This window comes from Anser brachyrhynchus, assembly GCF_964034855.1.
Source record: "Anser brachyrhynchus genome assembly, chromosome: 1".
Taxonomy (NCBI): Eukaryota; Metazoa; Chordata; class Aves; order Anseriformes; family Anatidae; genus Anser; species Anser brachyrhynchus.
The window spans coordinates 60,880,000-60,899,919 of NC_137694.1; the positions used below are offsets into that span (position 1 = coordinate 60,880,000).

General features: G+C 37.4%; 1 protein-coding gene across 2 annotated transcripts in view; it reads right to left on the reverse strand.

Moving 5' to 3' along the window:
• TRIM24 (tripartite motif containing 24) overlaps positions 1-19,920 on the reverse strand; it is a 65,164-nt gene that overhangs the window by 25,666 nt on the left and 19,578 nt on the right. For both annotated transcript variants that reach the window (XM_080583994.1, XM_080583993.1), the window contains exons 2-8: positions 15,578-15,696; positions 10,212-10,359; positions 7,720-7,852; positions 6,329-6,445; positions 4,470-4,584; positions 3,717-3,863; positions 890-1,007 (exon numbers count right to left, since the gene is read on the reverse strand). In XM_080583994.1, coding sequence (XP_080440120.1) covers positions 890-1,007; positions 3,717-3,863; positions 4,470-4,584; positions 6,329-6,445; positions 7,720-7,852; positions 10,212-10,359; positions 15,578-15,696 — 897 coding nt within the window. The remainder of the gene's footprint in view (positions 1-889; positions 1,008-3,716; positions 3,864-4,469; positions 4,585-6,328; positions 6,446-7,719; positions 7,853-10,211; positions 10,360-15,577; positions 15,697-19,920) is intronic.

Below are 19,920 nucleotides of genomic sequence, written 5' to 3' on the forward strand. Positions count from 1 at the left end.
ATAAAGCTAGCAGCAGTCACAAAATCCTAAAAAGATCTCTGAGTTTCAGTTCCTGCTCTGAAGCTGATGACTTCCTAGCAGGCTTATCTCCATTAAACTCAGAGGCTTTCAGGCAATCACACAAATGGACTACCCGCAAAGCTTCCAGGCTCTGGGGTTCAGTAGTGTCATAAAACCTAGTAGCTTAGAGCCGTAAAACAAAAATACAAACACTAGTTTGGAGACTAGAGCAAAAGCTTCCCAGAAGGTATCAGAGTACTGATGATGAACTGTTACATTGCAATTCTGTTAAAAACATGCTTTCCCCTGAAGACCACTCCGAACTTCAGGAAAGATGATCTTAAAAACAAGATAACTGCCCAAAAGCAATGTTCTCTTTCCTGTTCTTCTATTTTTCTTTGGCATTCTTAACTTCTCTTCATCTTACTTCTCCAAAGCTTATTGTTCAGCATGACAAGGGAGCAAATAGGGGTTCTTAAACATGTTACGGTGCTGCTGTGGGTTTCAGCTTGAGAAGATAGGATTGAAGTATAAGAAAGGGCTGGAAGCTGCAGAATGAGACCGACTTTAGGTTATAAAGTAAGGTTATGTATTGTGTTCCCTGTTTCAGAACCTAGAAGTCACATGTACTGCCCAGGAAACCGAAAGCTGCTACTTTCACACCATCACACACAGCATTCAAGCACGGGAAGTTTGTTAATACTTCATCATAAGTATTCATCAGTAGTTCTTTTTCAACACAACGCACTTCAAATACCTTCTACCAGTAAGCAGGTTAATCTAAAAAATTTAAAAAATAAATAGTGCAGAGGCTATTCATCTTAACAAAAAAAAAGCTGCTTTCAAAACAGGAGCAAGCTGCCAAAGGGTTAATAAAACTTTACCATACCTAGATTAAAAATATTTTGAGCCCAGAAGCTAGGGTCACAGTGAAACTGGATGGTATTGTTAGTCACTGGTGAAGCATCACACCTTGCTCGGAGAAGATAGCGTAGTCGATATGTAATCTAGAACAAGAACAAAACAAGAGTTTTTCTTCTGGGGGTTAAAGCCATGAATATGAACTATTAAAAAGAACAAACAAAAAGCCTTGAACAAGCCCCTAGAGATCTGGTGTGTAAGAGATAAAAAAGCTTGTCCAAACAAGAAATAAAAGGGATATTTTCAACATCTCTCTTCTTTCTGAAGTAGCCCTAAAAATCAATCAACATAAAGAAAATTCTTTTCCCTTGCAGAGATGCATATCCTTCCACAAACTCAGTCATCACATTCAATCTACTTACAAAGAAGGGATTCACATAACCATTGGTGTGTTTTTTTTCCTGAACCTAAGTTAACCCATTCATTTTTCAAAGACCAGTATCCCATCCTTTTAGCAAAAAGTATCATCACAGGGAGTTTTCCTCTGTAGTACATTTAACGTCTCTTCAGAGAGCCAAAGAATAGATTTTTATAAACTTTGTCCAGTAGAGAGCTATCATACTTTCTTTCACAAATTTATTTGAAAATTCTCAGATACCTTCACATTCTTAGAACTCCTTGGTTCCAAAGGTAGTTCCAAAGGACTGGACTATGATTAGGTTACACAAGCAGAAAGCTCTATCAAATCCTGAGTCTTTATCTAGTTCCTAAATAGAAAATATTTTCTTGCAATTATTTTCACTAGAAGTATCTAACACAGACAGTGATTTACAGTAAGAGCAGATACAGGAAAAAGCTTATAAAGTTCTATGCTTATTTCCTTAAAATTTCATTTTCCTCTCAGATTTTTCTCAAATAATTCCCTAGGAAAGTTGAAGAGACTTATTTAGTCATATCTCCCTACAATAATACCAATTATCTTTTATGTAGGAATTTTATAAGACTTTCCACTTCACTCCTTCTTTTTTCTTTCATTTAAATGTGTCAATTTTTGACCAGATATAAAAACATTTAGCAAGACTTACATGCTTTGAGGGTTTGTTTGTTTTAAATGACCATGGAAAATTTAAAGTGCCCTACTATTTTGAATACAGACTTCCTAGTATTTCTGTGTACACTGCCAGAGTCAATTATGCTACGCTGTAGAATTCCTACTCTTTTCTGCTGTCACCAATATAAGTTGAAAACACATTTTGTCACCACTTGTTCCATATATTCCTCCTGTTGTGTGCACATATATATTGTATATAAACTCACGATTAGACTTCTAACCTCCTGTGAGTAATGGTAGTAGCTAAAAAATATTTTGTTCATGCTGAAGGACTAGGCTAGGAAATTGACGTCTTCTATACTGTTTAGTATGCTATTTCATTGGAGTAAGGCATTACCTCAAAATTCTAATGCTGAAATTAAGTCTGCTATATATTCCTCCCTGCTAGTTTCAAGTGGTTGGATATCCTTGAGCAGAAGCTTCGTATGCTCCTCTATGTGTCACTGCTCTGGAACAGGTCTTCCAGATGTTCATGGACAAGCCAGCTACTCAATTCCAAAATAACACTACCTTCAGCAGAAATTTGGAGCCTGAGTTTTATCTGTTCTTTTATAAATTCTCTCTCATTTGCTGAGGCTTTACTGGCTAAGATAGTCTTTTTTTCCGGATGTTTAATGTTTATAAGACTAACACGCCTGCAACATACCATGTTTTCTTACTCAAATAGCAGAAGTCATTGTGGCAACACTAGGCAATTATCAACAACATGACTCAGTTTGATGCCCTTTTTACACGTTTAATTAAAAAATACTTGCTAAGGCAGTATAAGGCAGGCCTAGTGAATTTAACCACTTGAAGTTGAAAAAACAAATATAAAACTATCTCCTATAGAGACTACAGGACTACTTCCCTGCAGTGTTTTAATGGGTTTAAAAAAAAATACACCAAAAAGCCTGCAGATTCGCAACTAAGCAATGAGAAAATAAGGAAAGAAAAAGAGAACTTGTGTTCCAATTATAGGAACTGGAAAAAGAGGATCTAGCATTTCTCCTCAACATTACCACAGATTTCCTTCATCTGGCAAGTACAATCTACTAGCCTCTGGATAAATGTCAGTATTTTTAATTTCATTTTTGCTGTTGTTTTTCTGTTGGTTTTTTTTTGGGCGGTGGTGGTTCTGTTCATCATGAGCAGTCAGCCTAGTGAGACCATGTGTACTCAGATCCTAAGCATCATTATAGCGTTGAAATATTCAGTTTCATAACTGTTTGCATGAACAAGCCAAAGCCTCAGCTTCATTTTTATCCGCTTAGCAAATTACTTTTTTGAAGACTTAGTGGAAGATGAGTCTGACAGAACAAGGCAATACTTTTTTTTTTTTAAACATTAAATGCTGGATATATGAGACTCCAGGATATATAAATACCTTCTTTCTCTGAACTTAGAAGCTGTAACAAGCACTGAAAAGAACCTCAAATAAAAACGTAGGACATGCAACGTTTTTGCTGTGTTTCATGGCTACAAGGTTTTTACTTCAGAGTAAAGGAGTTATCACTACTTTTGTGGATCTACAGTAATTGTGTAGTAGTACAACAGGATAGAATCATGACCAGTGAAGCTAAATTATTAGAAACATTCTACGTCTACATTTTTGAGAAAAAAATTGAAAAAGTTACACACAAACATTCTAAGTAGTATGAAGTCATTAAAAAGTCTAATTCCTTGGTGTTACAGACAAATGTGTGCATGCATCTGCCCTAACTATAATATCTAAGTAAACAAAGATCTGTATTCCTAACCTTACCAAGCGTTTGCTGTACAGTAGTGCTGTGCTGCTCCCACTGGAAACTGCCCATTTGGAAAAATTCATGACATGTTCCAGCTGTTTAGAGAGACCTGCCACTTCCTGTTGTTGCTGCAGAAGTTTCATCCGATGCTCTTTTGCCAGAGTCTGCAAGTAGAAAAGCATTTCCAGTCCAAGGGTTCAATTTAGTTAAAATGCATTAGCTTTCCTGTTTGTTATTTATAATGATCAAGTGGTTTCACCTAGCTCTTCTAAAAACCATCCCCTGCCCCTTGACTGCAGCTATCAAACAAGTGAGTCAGTGCACATTTAAGATATCTAGGTCTTGTGTGCATATTTCCATTTTCTCTTGACATGTTTTCATATATATATATGTGCGTCTTTATACACACTTTTTTTTAAGCACACTTGGAGGTAATAATTTTCTAGGTATCAATTTTAGACAATCCCTCTCAATTTGCTATTGGATTGCTGAATTTATGGAGAGTTCTGACCGAAAGACCTTTCATGCATGACACATTGGGTTATGATCTGCAAAAGACTGGAGGAAGAAATGGGGTTCGGAGACAGACCCAACTCACAAAAAAAGGAACATGGATAAGTAAACAAATATGGCTTGTGTGAGATATCTCTCTGCTTTGGAAGAGTAACAGTACAGGTATAGGTGTCTAGTACTAGAAATCAACTTTAATCTTAATCTGAAAAAAAATGAAAACTGACATTTTTTGTTTCTCATGATAGAAATAAAATTACCTCCAACTGATGCAGCAGAGCTTTTCCCTTTTTGTTTATTTCTACCATCAGTGTAAATATGGCAACTTTAATATCCTGTTCCACCTGCTTTTGATTCTGATTCACCTCAAGAATTCTGCAAGTAAACAGTATAGAAAATTATGTTCTTTAGCTCATAAGCCCACCCTCCAAACACAGTATTAAAAATCTCTCCACTGTGTCTGAGACTACAATATTTCTTGATCATATGCATCAATAAACACATATACCATTAGATATTTTTATTCAGGAAAATTACTGGAAGACATAGAAAGAGCAAGTACCAATGACCTATGACAAAATTAATTCACTAGTGGCAAATTCTAATGACTTTTGTCTGTAAAATTACTGACATATGTCACTGAAAAAAATTAAAAGCTCATTGTAATTGAAATCCTTGATTGCCCTGGCCCATTCTAGAAATGCGGGAGACAATCAAAATTGTTGAAGTACAGTTTCCACCTAAGTTAGAATGATACTCCATAAACAAAACAACAAGAAACTCATCTTTTATATTTAGTTACTTCAGCAATAATGTTCAAACTGGTAACAGGGAAGCATAATCTTACACTGTGAAAACCGCTACTGCTAAAAGACAGTGGGCAATAACCACTTAAGATGCATCAAAAGAAGAGAAAAATGCCTGCTCTTTTTTTTTTTTTCTTTTCCATCTCCACCATCTTCAAAGTTAGGCAAAGGAAAACTTCAAGCTGCACTGAGCATCCTGTACTGCCTTGAATCTTCCTGGGTACTGCCTTTGAACTCTGCTGAAGGAACAGTTACAAAGGTCTTCTGATACATGCATTTTACATATTTACTCTTCTCCTAGGTTTGTAGTATAGAGTGAATAAAGCCTCAAGCATGAAAGCATTAAATAAATCTTCAAATATGCGTCACAAGTATAATGAAAACATGAATCATAACCTTTCACTTTCTAAGAGGGATCTACGCTGAAAAAATAAGTGTGCTGATGGTGGGGAAGAACATAAGACTGCCTTCTTGTCCTGGTTTCAGCTGAGATAGAGTTAATTTTCATTCTAGTAGCTGGCATGGAGTTATGTTTTGGATTTAGTATGAGAATAATGCTGACAACACACTGGTGTTTTAGTTGTTGCAGAGCAGTGCTTACACAGATTCAAGGACTTGTCAGCTTCTCATGCTGCCCTGCCTGCAAGGAGGCTGGGGGTACACCAGGAGATGGGAGGTGACAGAGCCAAGACAGCTGGCTCAGAGTGGCCAGAGGGATGTCCCATGTCATGTGGCGTCATGCTGAAGGATTAATATTCAGGGAGGCTGACCAGGGTTGTGGGGGACCATTGCTCAGTGCTGGGCATCAGTCAGCAGGTAATGAGCAATTACATTGTGCATTGCGTGCTTTGTACATCTTATTATCACCATCATCATTTCTCTTCTTTTTCTGTTCTATTAAACTGTCTTTATACCAACCCAAGAACTTTCATTTTTTTCCTCCTGAACCTCTCCCCCATCCCACTGGGGGGGGTGAGCGAACAGCTGCATGGTGCTTAACTGCCTGCCAGGTTAAACCACAACACTTACACACTCTTTATTGTATAACTTGTTTTGTTGCACACAAACTATTGCTGGCCATTAAGTCCAGAGGCTGAGCAGAAGACTTACCTAACACAACCAAGCACATTAAATAGGCAACAGTCTCTATGGCAAACTGAAGATTTTAGAAGTTCTAGAAAATTTTAGAATTTCTCTTTCTGAAAGCCTAAGAGGAATGACGTACAAAGTCTATTAATCTAAACAATTCAATAAATTAGAATGTATAGTAAAGTTGCCCTCTGTCAGTTTTAACCTCAAAATCCAAAACATACCTGTTTTGAATCTGCTTCCCTGTATATTTTATATATTTAGTCTTCTCCATCAATTTGGTGATGAGTGTCTCAATGATCACTTTCTGGTTCTGAAAAGCTTCTTCTATAAACTGGTACCTATAGTAAACAACTCGTGAGTATTTTTGCATGGAAAAGAGGTGTCATATGCTAAGAAGCAGAGTAGCAAAACGACTTTGTTACATGAAGAAAGATTTTGTCAAGTCCAACATCTGTCATCCTGAAACTCCATGCCAGCAACAGCAAGCCTATTTTATTTATAGTGTATTTCCTTTAACTTTAATTTTACGTTTTGAGAATTATGATTTTCATAAATATGAAGGCATACTGTATGACCTTGTCCCAATTTTACTGAAAGAAAAATTAATGATGTGCTGTAGACATTATTCTAAATGAAAGAGCATGTAAGCTATTATTTCGTACAAGATAAGAACGTAGAAACAGAGCAAAGAAGAGAGCGCTGAGTCAGTAGAAGTCAGCAACACTAAATCAAGGAACTGAAATCATCAACAATTTGTGGAAAAGAAGAGGTGGCATGTTCTGAAAGGGGTATAAATCCTAAGAGAAGGACAATTTAAAAGGAAGACGGCAACTCAGCAAGATCAACATTTAGGCTGTTCCAAGAAGCAACAGTGGCCAACATGCCTCTACCTACTGATGTCCACCTGGCTAGGCAAGCAAGTTCATTGGGTGGTTGCATCAGGAATGGTGAGCATATTAATGTTTAACTTATGAGTACATCTGTCCCAGGCTATTACTGTATGCATTAGCCAGAAAATAATTGTCCTGTAGTTAGAAGATATATAATCTTGCTTTTCATCTTCCTTCAATGGTCATTAGGAAATGACAAAAGAACAACAACCCAAAGATTTAAGTGTTATAAATAGTGTTCTCAAAGTACAGGATAGCCAAACTTCAAGTTTACTTTTCCCTTTAAAGGGCTCTTCACTGAAGAAATGCCCATTTGCTCCCTTCTGAACTTGTTGGGTAATGTTCTGTTATATAACCATCTTGTTGAAGGACAAATGGAGAAATTACACATAAGCATACAGTTATATAAAACAGCCCCTGTGCTTTCTAAAGACTCTCTGAAGAGCTGCATAGCAACAAATTCTATCCAAATAAATCAACAGTAAAGAAGTGTCTTGTTCTTAAGTCACCAGATTAAAAACTGGAAGAATTAGGCTTAACTATAAACTATCACACACTTGTCAAGCACATTCTTTTCGAGACAATCTCTGTTTATTTCCCTTCTGACCCGATAATTTTGCTCTTTTTTCACACAACTGTATTGCATATGGCTAGAGCTACAATCAACTTCAAGTTATCTTCATACAAGCAATCTGCATAAAGCATATACTTTGTTTTGATACCTGTGCTCTTTGTGTTCTAATAACTGACAGTCTCGGCAGGTCAACTTGTCACAGGTTTCACAATATAATTTCAACTGCTCCTTTTTGTGGTAAGGGCAAAACACAGGTCGTTGACTGGTCACACCAACTGCCTCTGTTGAACAAAGCAAGATATCAGTCTAGTCTCTCGAAATTGTTAAAGATTTCCATTCTCGTGTTTTTCCTTACCATAATCCTCAAATATATGTTAAAAGCATGTATCAGGCCACCTAACCAAGAATACAACAGCTGTAAGTTCAAACTATACCTTCTCACTCTTGATCAAGCATGGAGCTAACACCCTTTATCATGGAAAACGTTTAGACCCTGTTTTACCACAACTTACTATGCCCTCACAAAAAAATATTTACAACAGGAATAGCCATTGCAATTGCAAGAGACGTCCCTCAACTAGCAAGATCCCTTCACAGGATCACAGAATGGCTGAGGTTGGAAGGGACCTCTGAAGATCATCTAGTCCAACCCCCCCTGCCGAGCAGGATCACCTAGAGCACATTGTGTTCCCTTGAAAAGGAACAAGGAGATGGCTGACCTAATTTGTTGCTGTCTTCTTTCTCAGCAAAATGGGTGAAAGGGAGTTTGAGGATATCAAAGATACAGGCATTCAAAAGAACAAAGAAAAAAATACAATATATAGTAACCAGAAGTTACTAATGTCCCTTCAGGAGACAATTCTAAACGGTTCAGAAATCTCAGTTCTCAAAGCAAATACAAAGAGCATAGGGAAACATCACCCTATGGTACAAAAAAAATTGTTCTTTATGCAATGTAACCAAAAAAGCCTGATCTCTTATGAGTTGGGTCAGATACTGAGTTCATAAGGATTATATGGCTTGTAGTGAAAACTGGCATCACACTGCAGCCCTTCCTTCACTCCAGATCAAGAAGTTGTCTCTTCTGTACCCATTCATTTACTTTCATTAACAAAGCCCACGGAGTTATTTTCAGATTTGTACTCCATCAAAGTTCTTTGAAACTGACCAGCAGACTCAGAGAAGGACTGAATACACAGAAAGCACTCCTGTCAGTGTTTTCTCAGCAAATTATGTTCAAAATAAGTTATACGCCACTTTTGCCCTCTCTGTGTACATTTGACACTCACTTTTGATTAACCACATCTGAAAGTGGGATAAAGAATATAACACCCATCTCCAAAGTATCATACCGTACTGGAAACAACCCTTGGAGAAACAGACTACAGAAATGATAACCCACATCATATATAAAATTCACAGGACTAGATGCTGTGTAATGAAAAATAAATATATGTATTTATTTATAATATATAATTTATAAGATACATATTTACAAGATAAATCATACTCGTCCAGTGGTCTTATTAGAACTGGTAGGTCCTTTGGCAGCATCTTGTTACAGTTATAAAAGTTCTATAATGTCACTTAGAGACAAGACAAAATGGGCATAAACTGAAACAAAAGAGGTTCTTAGTAAAAGTACAGACTTTTTCAACATGAGAAGAATCAGGCATTCACCACAAGAACACTGAAGACTTCTCAAAGGCTGTACACTGCATCCATCCATGTTGATTTTCAAGGCCCAAATGGATAAACCCTGAGCAACCTGAACTGATCTCACAGCTGACTGCTTTAGGCAGGAGGTTGGACTAGATGACTTCCTCCTAAGGATCCCTCTAATCTGAATTATCATAGATTCTACTTGGAAAACCTTAATTCATAACATCTCTCTACTTTAATTTGTAAAGCGAAACATTTTAAACTTAAAATATACTTAGATAAAATGTAAATTCTGGCATGCTTTATTGCTAACAAAATGTCTTTATTATCTGTGCCAAACAAATATAATTTATTAGTGCTCCTTTTGCTGTGGTATACTAGTTACATGAACTTATTGTTAGACTTCTAGAAAATCTAGAGGAGACAAACATATAAAGAAGTATTTTCTTTAGTTGATCTGTAAAGTCTAGACAATTTTCAACCATTCATGAAATATCAAATTCCTATGTGCCTTTATGGGTTTAAAACACTTAAACATAAAAATTATAACCAAATGTTAATCTGTAGGGTTTCTCACCACTATGCAGCATATCTGATAGAAAAAAGATCGCAGAAAAGTTGGTATCATACTCCCAGCCATTACAAAGTCTTTCTTTTCAGTAGCTACACTTTAATGCATCGAATTCTTTAAAAAATAATAATTAAAAAAACTCTTCTTTTTGCTGGATCATTTCAGAGATTCACTTAGACAGCAGTCAAAGAAACACCAGAATCATTTCAAACAGTTGCAGCCTTCAGGATAGAATTGAAGTGACTGGGAGGCAGAAAGCTATCAAAATGCATCTGTCCTTTTATATTCACAAGGATTAAGGAATAGAATTTTTGAAATTTATCATTTTAAAAAGAAAAGTGTTGATTTAATTCAGTTTTCTAATGCAGACACACATCTTTTGGGAAATTATAAATCAAGTGTGCTACCTGGAGATACTTCCTCTTTCTGTCTTACAGTATGATCCTTTGTGAATTTAACCCTCTGGTGAGCTCTGATGCAGGTCTTGCACAACCATTCCACACATTCCACGCAAAAACCATTAGCTTCTGCATTGTCTTCACAGCTTGTACAGACCTGACATGAGGAAAAAAGGTAGCTATTAAAATATACATGAAATACACATACAAGCTATTGTTCATATATCTTCAGTGCACTTTTATAGTTCTCCTAAAATAGTGAAATGAGAACAGAAAACTGCCTGAGGTACAGGAATACTATAAATAACTAAATAAGTGTAATTGAATGTGACTTCTCGAATAAAACGGTCATTTTGTCAGTGTTGCTCTAAAACATTTACCTGCCACGATAAAAATCCAACCATTACTTTCTACCTGACACTGCACACTTGTGTGACGTGTGATGTTTACTACAGAAAATATTTCACAGGAGCATATTGTAAAGACAGCACACAATCAGCACTGCTCTGAATTTAGAAGACTCTCAGTTCACATGGAAGCTTTAATTTTAGTTTCTGTTCATCTACTTAGTGTTTCAGGAAATACCTACAGTATTAAACAGAAGGGTTCTTCTCAAGAATCTCTGCATCACCATTTAAAGACAGCATTCCAGTTAAGCTTATCAGTAAAGCTACCCTTGAATAGATTTTCAAACAATGTGTTAACAGTTTTCAACTGTGGCCTCTGGACTAAACCCAAAAGATCTAGGAAAAGGTAATTAAGGAAAAAACACCTGATAGCAGACCAAAACGTCTCTGTGCACAGTCAATATATCCATAAGAAAGATATCCTACGGATCCACCATTTGAACCACAGGTTGAAAATTATGAATGATGGCCAACACTTTACATGTTCATAATATTATTTAATTTTTAAGTCCTCCTTTACAATATGCCTGCAGTCATATCTTTAAAGGCTTTCTGGTGGTAACAATAATGAACATGCTTATGCAGATACTTGTAGGCAACTACCATCCATTTCTATCAATGTTTAGCACTGCTGCAAACAAAAGCTTCAAGGTCTCTGAAGATCACTACATCCTGCAGATCCCACCAACAGAATTATGCTAGAGGAGCAACGGGGACAACATTTATATATTAGTTTAGTTTTCAGGTGGATTAAAAAAAACAGTCCACCTTCTGCACCCCCACAAGATAAATATAGCTTAAAGCAGAAGCAACTATTTATATCCTATGCAGATAGCTAACATATACTTAGAACTATGTCCCAGTTTGCAACTTCAAAAAAACAAGGAATATTAGCACAAAAGAGGTGAACTGACTTGCCTTAGGCCACATAGCAAGTTACTGACAGGACTGGAATTTGAACATATGAGTTCCAGATCCCCAGCGCTGTGCTTATTCTTCTGGATCATGTTGCCTCTCAAAGCAAATATCTTCTGAGAAATGAAGTTACAACGCAAGGGTTGTAGACCCCTCTTGTTGTCACTTGGAGTTTGAGGCAGTTCATTTTCATTAAAGGTGACCTGCAAAGGAAAAAAAATTGGGCTTGTGCCCCTTTTTCTGTTTCTTTACAAAAAGGAGGCCTGAAAATTTTTTATTTTAAAACCTTTTTTTAGAAAAAGTTTTTCCCATCATCTCTTTGAAAATAAAAAATTTAGACCTATCTAAACCAGGGGTATAGGGAAAAATATCGAAGTCAGGACATATAAAAAAAAAAGTTACAAAAATGGAAGTAAAACAGTTAAAGGAAGTGAATGAAAGAGTAAGTAAAATTTTCAACTTCCTGGTTAAGTTGTAATTTCAGTAACGTTTTGGAAAAAAAGTATTCATGCAGCAGTGCTGAATCCTTAAGAAAAAACATTTAGAACAAGCATGTATCACTTAGGCATTAATTCAATATTATATTTTCTCTGACAGCAAATCCCATGAATGAAATTCTCTCCCTTCTTTTTCACTTGTCTCCTCCTTAAGTGTACTAATGCAACCTTTTGCAAGACTGTGGTGTAAAACCTGATTCATTACATCATTGTAGTCCAACGATCAGTTACATCAGCACTACTTATTGTGTAGAGAACCACTGCAAGACAAGATCAGTTACATCAGCACTACTTATTGTGTAGAGAACCACTGCAAGACAAGAAGTTTTTAATAACTTGTTGCCAGAGAAGTATTATCATGCTATGCCCCTCGATTGCCCAGAGGTGTTTTTGCAAATTTAGAGAGTAAGAGATTGGACTTTTTTTTTCCACTAGAAAAAAACTGTGAAAACCAAATAAGCAAATAAACAGTAAAAAAAAAATCTTTCAGGCATTTTTAAAGTCAAAGAAGCAAAACAAAAACAAAATGGTGGAAAACCAAATAGTATTAAAAAAAGAAAAAAAAGAAATGTACTACATCCTTTCCAGGTCACCTTTAGCAAACTTAGGCAGATAAATTTGATATGTCAGGCCGTTTATGTGATCTCAAAGGATTTCAGGAATTAATAATTCTTTTTAGATTCCAAGATCTTTGTCTATGCTCTTCTTTCTATATGAATTGTTTTGCAAGTGGTTTGACCTGCTATAGTTAGAAACAGATGAAGACTGATTCAATAACCAATAATCATGTGCTGTGAAATGAACTGAAACTCCTTCTTTTATGGTCCAAAAATTTACATATTACAACTTTATACTCGTCAAATCCACCAAGTGGAAGAGAGACACATTTCTAAAGTTTTTCACAGACATCATAACTCATGCTGTTACGCATTCCAGGTAGAAATATTAGATTTGCTTCTACCCACTTCTAATTTTAAAAAACCCTTTTCAGATACAAGTTAGACTTTTCCTAGAACTCCTGGTTATTAGAAAAAAAACATGTAGTTAAAGTACATGGAAGTATAATTACTGAAAATATTTGCTATACTCTTACAAAACCTAAAACTTATTTCACTTTTTTTTTTTTTTTTTTGACTCACACAAGCACTCCTTTAGTGATTTCAAAGAAAACTCTCCCTAGCTAACCTGTAAATCTTCATTCTGGTTAGACAGATTTATTTTTAATTGAGTTTTCCTTCTAATTATGTCTAATTCAGTTACTAATTTTAGTATTTATAACCCTGGGAAATGTTCATTCAGCCTTCATTCAATTTTAATGAAAGCTAAAATTACTCAGCATGTTGCAGGTAGGTCGCTATTTTTTTTCTGTTATAAAGCTTGTTAGTTACTTAAAGACAGATTGGCATGCAGGAGTCGAGGTAACAGAGCTGTCGTCCTAGCCGCTACTCATCTAACTAGCTATAATTTGAATATCAAAGAAATTAAATAACCAAAGGTTTCTGAGTTTCAAAAGAATAGAGGAAAGCAGACCATAGGAACATTCAGTGAACTAATATTCCAAGTATTAATTACTACAGTATAAATTAGAGGCAATAGCAACCTCTATTAGATCCAAAAAAGCGTCGGTGCCAAAAGTGATGTAGCTATTTCTTGGCACACACAAAATCAGCACAGACAGCACCTTCTTTTGGGGACTTTCTCACCCATATGTAACCCTAAATAAAAACCATACATATCCTGACATCTAAAATGCATGAACCCTAATCAACATATACTACATTCCCTAAAAGCCCATCAACAGCTGTCTCTTTTTTAAGTGCATCACAGCCATGTTGTGACTCTTCCTCAGTCAATTATCCACTTAGACCAGTGGCTTTCAAAGATGTTTTCACCACAGCTACAGCTTTAAGATATACAGCATACTAGTTCTTCTTTAGAAGAACACGTGGTGGCTATTTGGCACCATACAAGTTCCTGAATTATCCTGACAGCACTGAGGTTGCTGGATACTCCATCAAAAAAAGCTTTTGATACCCCGTGGCCCACAGAAGTATATCCATTTTTCATGATTACGCTCAACTTCAAAAAATATAAAGGACCCTTCTTGAACTTTCTATTCCTTATCCAAGACGCAAAGGTCTCAATTAAAGGGGGGGGGGGAAGTGAGGAGAACAACACTATTCATTATTTTGCCACTAAAACCAGGCAGAACAATTCTACTTCTATCACTACTCCCCAGAGAAGTATGTTACATAGCCTGTTATATAACTAAGCTAGAGGTTATGGCGTAAGCCCCAGATTAAAAATAAAAAATAAAAAAATCAGGACTAACTCTGCATAACGAAGTTATTTATCTTGCTTTCTTCCTAACTGAAGTCACTAAGAAGTTAACACGATCAAATTTTCAGTGCAACAAGGGCTATTAATTTTCTTCAGTCTTACTGGTAGAGTATCAGAAGACTTTAAATCTCACAGCCATCTCTGAAAACACTGCTCTTTCCACACTGCAACTAAAATGAAAAAAAAAAACCTTCAAACTATCCTACATTAAGAGAACATAGACATACTGCTCATACTTCCAGAGACTCCCAATTAAATTTCAGTTTCAGCTAAGTTTCTCAGAAATAAAGTTGAAACTGAATAGAGTTGAAAAATGCCTTATAAACTGAAGATGGTTAAATGGTTTTTGGAGACGTAAGTCCTCTTTCTTGGAGATGATAAAATGTGTGCCTTTAATGACCAGTGACATAGTACCACAAACCCAACTGGGTATATTCATCTGTTCTTAAGACACATACCCATTCATACAGGCAAGCACAAATTTCAGCTAAGCTGCCAAACAAGCAGACTACACAATAGAGGATCTCTAAGAAGCCATCCCCAAAACAACTAGATCAAGAGCCAATGATACATTTCCCTTGGAAAGGAAAATGAAATACATTTTCTAAATACAAGTTCTTAAAGGCCACAATGCAAGTGTTAGGGGATTAGCTTAAAATGCACACCACATTGATGTAGTAACCTTTTGTATTGTTATTACAAAGAATGCAGCAACATATAAAGAACCTGAATCGTCTGCAAGAAGTTCCTGGAGTTTAATAAAAAGTTCATGAGTAAAGAGATCTTACTAGCTAAAAATGAGACATACTACTTATCGCTGCGTTTTGTTAAGAAAAATAAAGTTGATTTTACTAGAGGATTCTAGTTCACATGGGGATTTCTTGACACAGTGTCCTTCAGGTCTCTGCATCAAAGACTGATGGAAGTGTCCTGTTCGAAGTCTAGAAATTCCCATTCTAATACCTATTTCTTACACGTAGCTTCCATTATCACAATGCAATTTTATACTAATAGTTAAAAATTGTTTAGAATTAGAACTTTCTTCTTAACACATACTTTATTTTAATTGATTTTCTAGAGTAGCTACTCCATGTGATGACTAAGTACTTCAAGTCTTTTTCTGCATACGAACAGCAAAAAGGCCATGCAGCAAGAAGCCAAGGACATGCATACACATCCAAAAAGTGTTAACTTGATTACACGCTAATGCACTTACCTGATTTGATTTTTCTACTGTGCTACTGGGAACCTCTGTGGTATCCTTCACAAAAAAGTTATCTATGATGTGTCTCTCTGCACATTCCTGACCACAAATTGGACAGCGGATAACACCAACTGGGGGGGGAGAAAAAAATATCTGATTATGTTTGCATAACATAAGATTTATCAAATAACTTCAAAGACAGCTTGTAAGGATAAATACTTTGAAAGTCAGTAGTAATACTTTTCTATCAATAACATCTGAGTAAAAAGAAGTTAATTCTCGTTCATAACTGAAGGAACATTTTACCTGTTATTCCCTAATGATATAGTCTTTTAACCAAGGTCAAGCATCTGTGTTTCATTCCTACATACACTTTGCTTTAATCTTTTAGAAAATTAATTCATTTTCTTCTAAAGGGAATGTATTCCCATTGACAGTTTGTTGTTATAGAATGGATTAAAGTAAACATTCATTAATGTGAAGTATTCATTAGTGACAGCGAGCAGTTTTACACACACCAGCAGTGTGACATGACTGTCTTCCAGCTATGTAATGAGAAAAACTGAAACGCAGTACATTTGAAGTAAAGGGAAATAATATAGAGGAGAAACAGACCTGTATTAACATAATGACTACCTTAATAAAAAGCAAGGAGAAGCAAGAGAGAGACAGGAGTAAGTGAGCAAGGTCCTCTCCCTCCTCTCTTCTTCAAGACAAATTGAGGAACCACTCTAAGAGCTGACAAACCAATAACTCAAAGGATTAAACAATTAACAGTTTTCCCTTAAGAGGAAAAAAAAGGACAGTCACGCTCAGAACCTGAGGCCCAACAGTGAGTAAACTACATTGATGAAGAGAAGATCTGCAGAAACACTGTTTACAAAAGACACCTTTCCTAGATGCCAAGACAACAGAATGTCTTATTAGCACCAGGACATGTTTATTTTCTAAGAAAATTTCTTAAATGCTGACATTAACATCTTGCTTTAAGAAAATTATCTTCTCATCACTGTCATTGCAACCAAAAGGAAAAGAATGGAAACTAAGTTAGGCTGAAATAATCACTTCCTCACAAGAGGAGCAGAGGGGCAGGCGCTGAGCTCTGCTCTCTGGGGACAGCGACAGGACCCGAGGGAACGGCATGGGGCTGGGACAGGGGAGGGTCAGGCTGGGGGTTAGGGAAAGGTTCTGCACCCAGAGGGTGGTCGGGCACTGGAGTGAACTTCTTGAACTGATGGAGTTCAGGGATTTGGACAACGTTCTCAGACATATGGGCTGTTTTCTGGGTGGTCCTTTGGGGATCCAGGAGTTGGACTCTATGATCCTTGTGGGTCCCTTCCCAGCTCAGGATATTCTGTGATGACTTAGGATGTGGGAATCATCATGGAAAGCCCATAGCAGAACAGTCATGCGAGTCCAGACTGAGACAGATTCTAGATCTACACCTGCCATTTTAAGAGAAGCATGATTTTAGGACCTTAACAATGGTTGGAGGCACTGTTTAATCAATGAAATGAAATGAAATAAAATAAAATAAAATAACACCAATATATAACTAAGCAGTTGCGCATTTAATTAAATTGGCATTGGGCTTAATTTTGTTCCTGTTTCACTTTTACAATAAAATGCGGAAGTGCAGAAACAAACGTTTCACTTTCTGAAGAAGAATTTAATTCCCATGTTTCACACAAGATTTAGATAACTTTTTCAACAGTGTTACTGTAATAACACGTCAGATGTAACGGGTCAACTCACTATAAAGGGGTGCTCTAGAAGTCCACTAGTTTTACTTGATTAGCTCTTCATTCCTGAAATTTAGCCAGCAGCTTTCTACTTATGTACAAGGCATTTCATTTTCATCTGAAAGGCTACGATGCTAAGGCTGTTTTTATTATAATTGCCATTTTGCCAGTCTGTTTCAACACATATCAGTGCAGTTTTCTTTGATATACATATTCTATATTTGTGCTAAAACTTTTGCAACTTTTTTAATACCATGATCATGAAGGATAATCAAGAAATCCAATTATGGTAGGCCAGGTAGTTAATAGAACTCCAAATGCTGAATTTCTCCTTTTATTAAGCAAATCAATTTACCATAGGCAAGAGTGAACAAATCTCGTAATACAATACACAAGCTACATACTTGCTGAGCAAGACTTAAAAAAAACAAACAAACAAAAAAAACCAACATTGTTACAGTGCCTATTACAAACCACCCTCTGCTCCCCCATTGCTCATTCCTGACCCCGACACAGCATAGGACTCTTGGCAAGTGACTGAGGGTCTGTGCACGTGTTTGGAAGCAGGGTAGAGAGAGAATCAGACTGGCAAACTGATTTAGCCATGGGTATATTTCTCCTGTTCTCCCAAGCTTCACCTTCAACCTCCCAATTTGCTACACTGACCAAACACTAACTACTCCTTATGCTAAAGCAACACGAGAAGCAGCTCAAGTATGGAAAAGTGCCAGTACTACAGTGGAAGATTAAATATGGAACCTTCAAAACAGACCAACTTGAATTGAAAATGTGAAGACAGGGGACAAGTTATAAAATGTGCTAACTACCTGAGTTAGAACCAACACCAGAGCACTTAGTTAACTCTGCTGTACAGTACGAATAACAACAGTGGTCCCTTTCTGGCACACAGAGATACCTGCTATGCACTTTAGCACCGGTACCAAATATTTCATTTGCATTTACACTGATTGAATATTGCCAACTGTAAGTTCAAGAGATTGCGTAGAGATACAAGACTAAGATGCTAGAAAGAGATGAGAAAAGTGGCCCACACCTGTCAAAGTCCTCTTGAAAAGTTTTTCTCGAGTTCCTTATGCTGTCTAGCCCATCAACTGGTAGTTTCTCTGTGGTAACATATTTAAAGGGATAAAAAAAAAAAAAAAAAGCACTGCACAGCAGCTGTGAAAGGGGAGGGAGAAAAACCGTGAGAAACAACCCTGCAGACATCAAGGTCAGTGCTAGGTCAGTGGAAGGAAGGGGTGGAGGACGTGCTCCAGGCACCAGAGCAAAGATTTCTCTCTAGCCTGTGGAGAAGACCATGGTGAAGCAGGTTGCTCCCCTGCAGCCCTGAGAGGACCACGCTGGAGGAGAGGTCCACCCTGCAGCTCATGGAGGACCCCACGCTGCAGCTGGTGGACATGCCCTGAGGGAAGCTGCAGCACACTGGAGCAGGCCCCTGGCTAGAACTGCAGCCCAAAGGGGACCCACAACGGAGCAGTCTGATCCTGAAGGACTGTACCCTGTGGGAAGAACAGGAGCAGATCATGGAGAACTGCATCCTGTGAGAGGGATCCCGCACTCAAGCAGGGGAAAGTGTGAGGTGGAAGGAGTGACAGAGAAGAACTGCCCACAAGCCCCACTCCCCAGGACAGGCCTGAGAGGTGGGCCTGCGTGAACCTTGTGAAATTCAACAGGGCCAAGTGCAAGGCCCTGCATCTGGGTCAGGGCAAACCCAAACATCAGGACAGACCGGGGGATGAATGGACTGAGTGCAGCCCTGCAGGGCAGGACTTGGCAATTTCGGTGGATTAAAAATTGGACGCAAGACAGCAACGTGCGCTTGCAGTGCAGAAAGCCAACTGTATTCTGGGCTGCATCAAAAGAAGCGTGGCCAGCAGGTCAAGGGAGACGATTTTCTCCCTCCACTCCACTCTTGAGACGCAGAAAAAGATGGAGAACTTTTTACAAAGGCATCATGATAAGGCAAGGGGTAACAGTTTTAAACTAAGAAAGGGTAGATTTAGCTTAGACATTAGGAAGAAATTCTTTACTCATAGGGTGGTGAGGCACTGGAACAGGTTGCCCAGAGAAGCTCTTGGTGCCCCATCCCTGGAAGTGCTCATGACCAGGTTGGATGAGGGTTTGGGCAACCCCATGGCATGGGGGTTGGAACTAGTTGATCTTTAAAGGTCCTTTCCAACCCAATCCATTCTGTGATTCTATTCTATGATAAAATATTTTGCACGTACAGCGATGGTCTGACAAAGGAGTTGGATGCATGCATGCTTTGAAAGCCCTTTTTCTCATCCAGTTTTCATGTATGAAGGCTTAACTCACAGAACGGACAGGTATCCGCTTCTAGATCTGATGGCAGTAACAAAACAGGACACTGCACGCATGAACGATTATTGTTCTCCCCAGCCTACTAAGAGACTTGATAGAAGAGTTTCACTTCTTTTGCTGTATAAAGCCGTAACTCACAAACAGTATTAAGCCAGATGGATGAAGCAAACATAGGAGTGCACATCCAAGCCTTTTGCTAACAATCCAACAGGTGTTGTAGCAAGCAATTAACTCTAACTTTTTTGAACAACCTAAAGGACAATGATATTT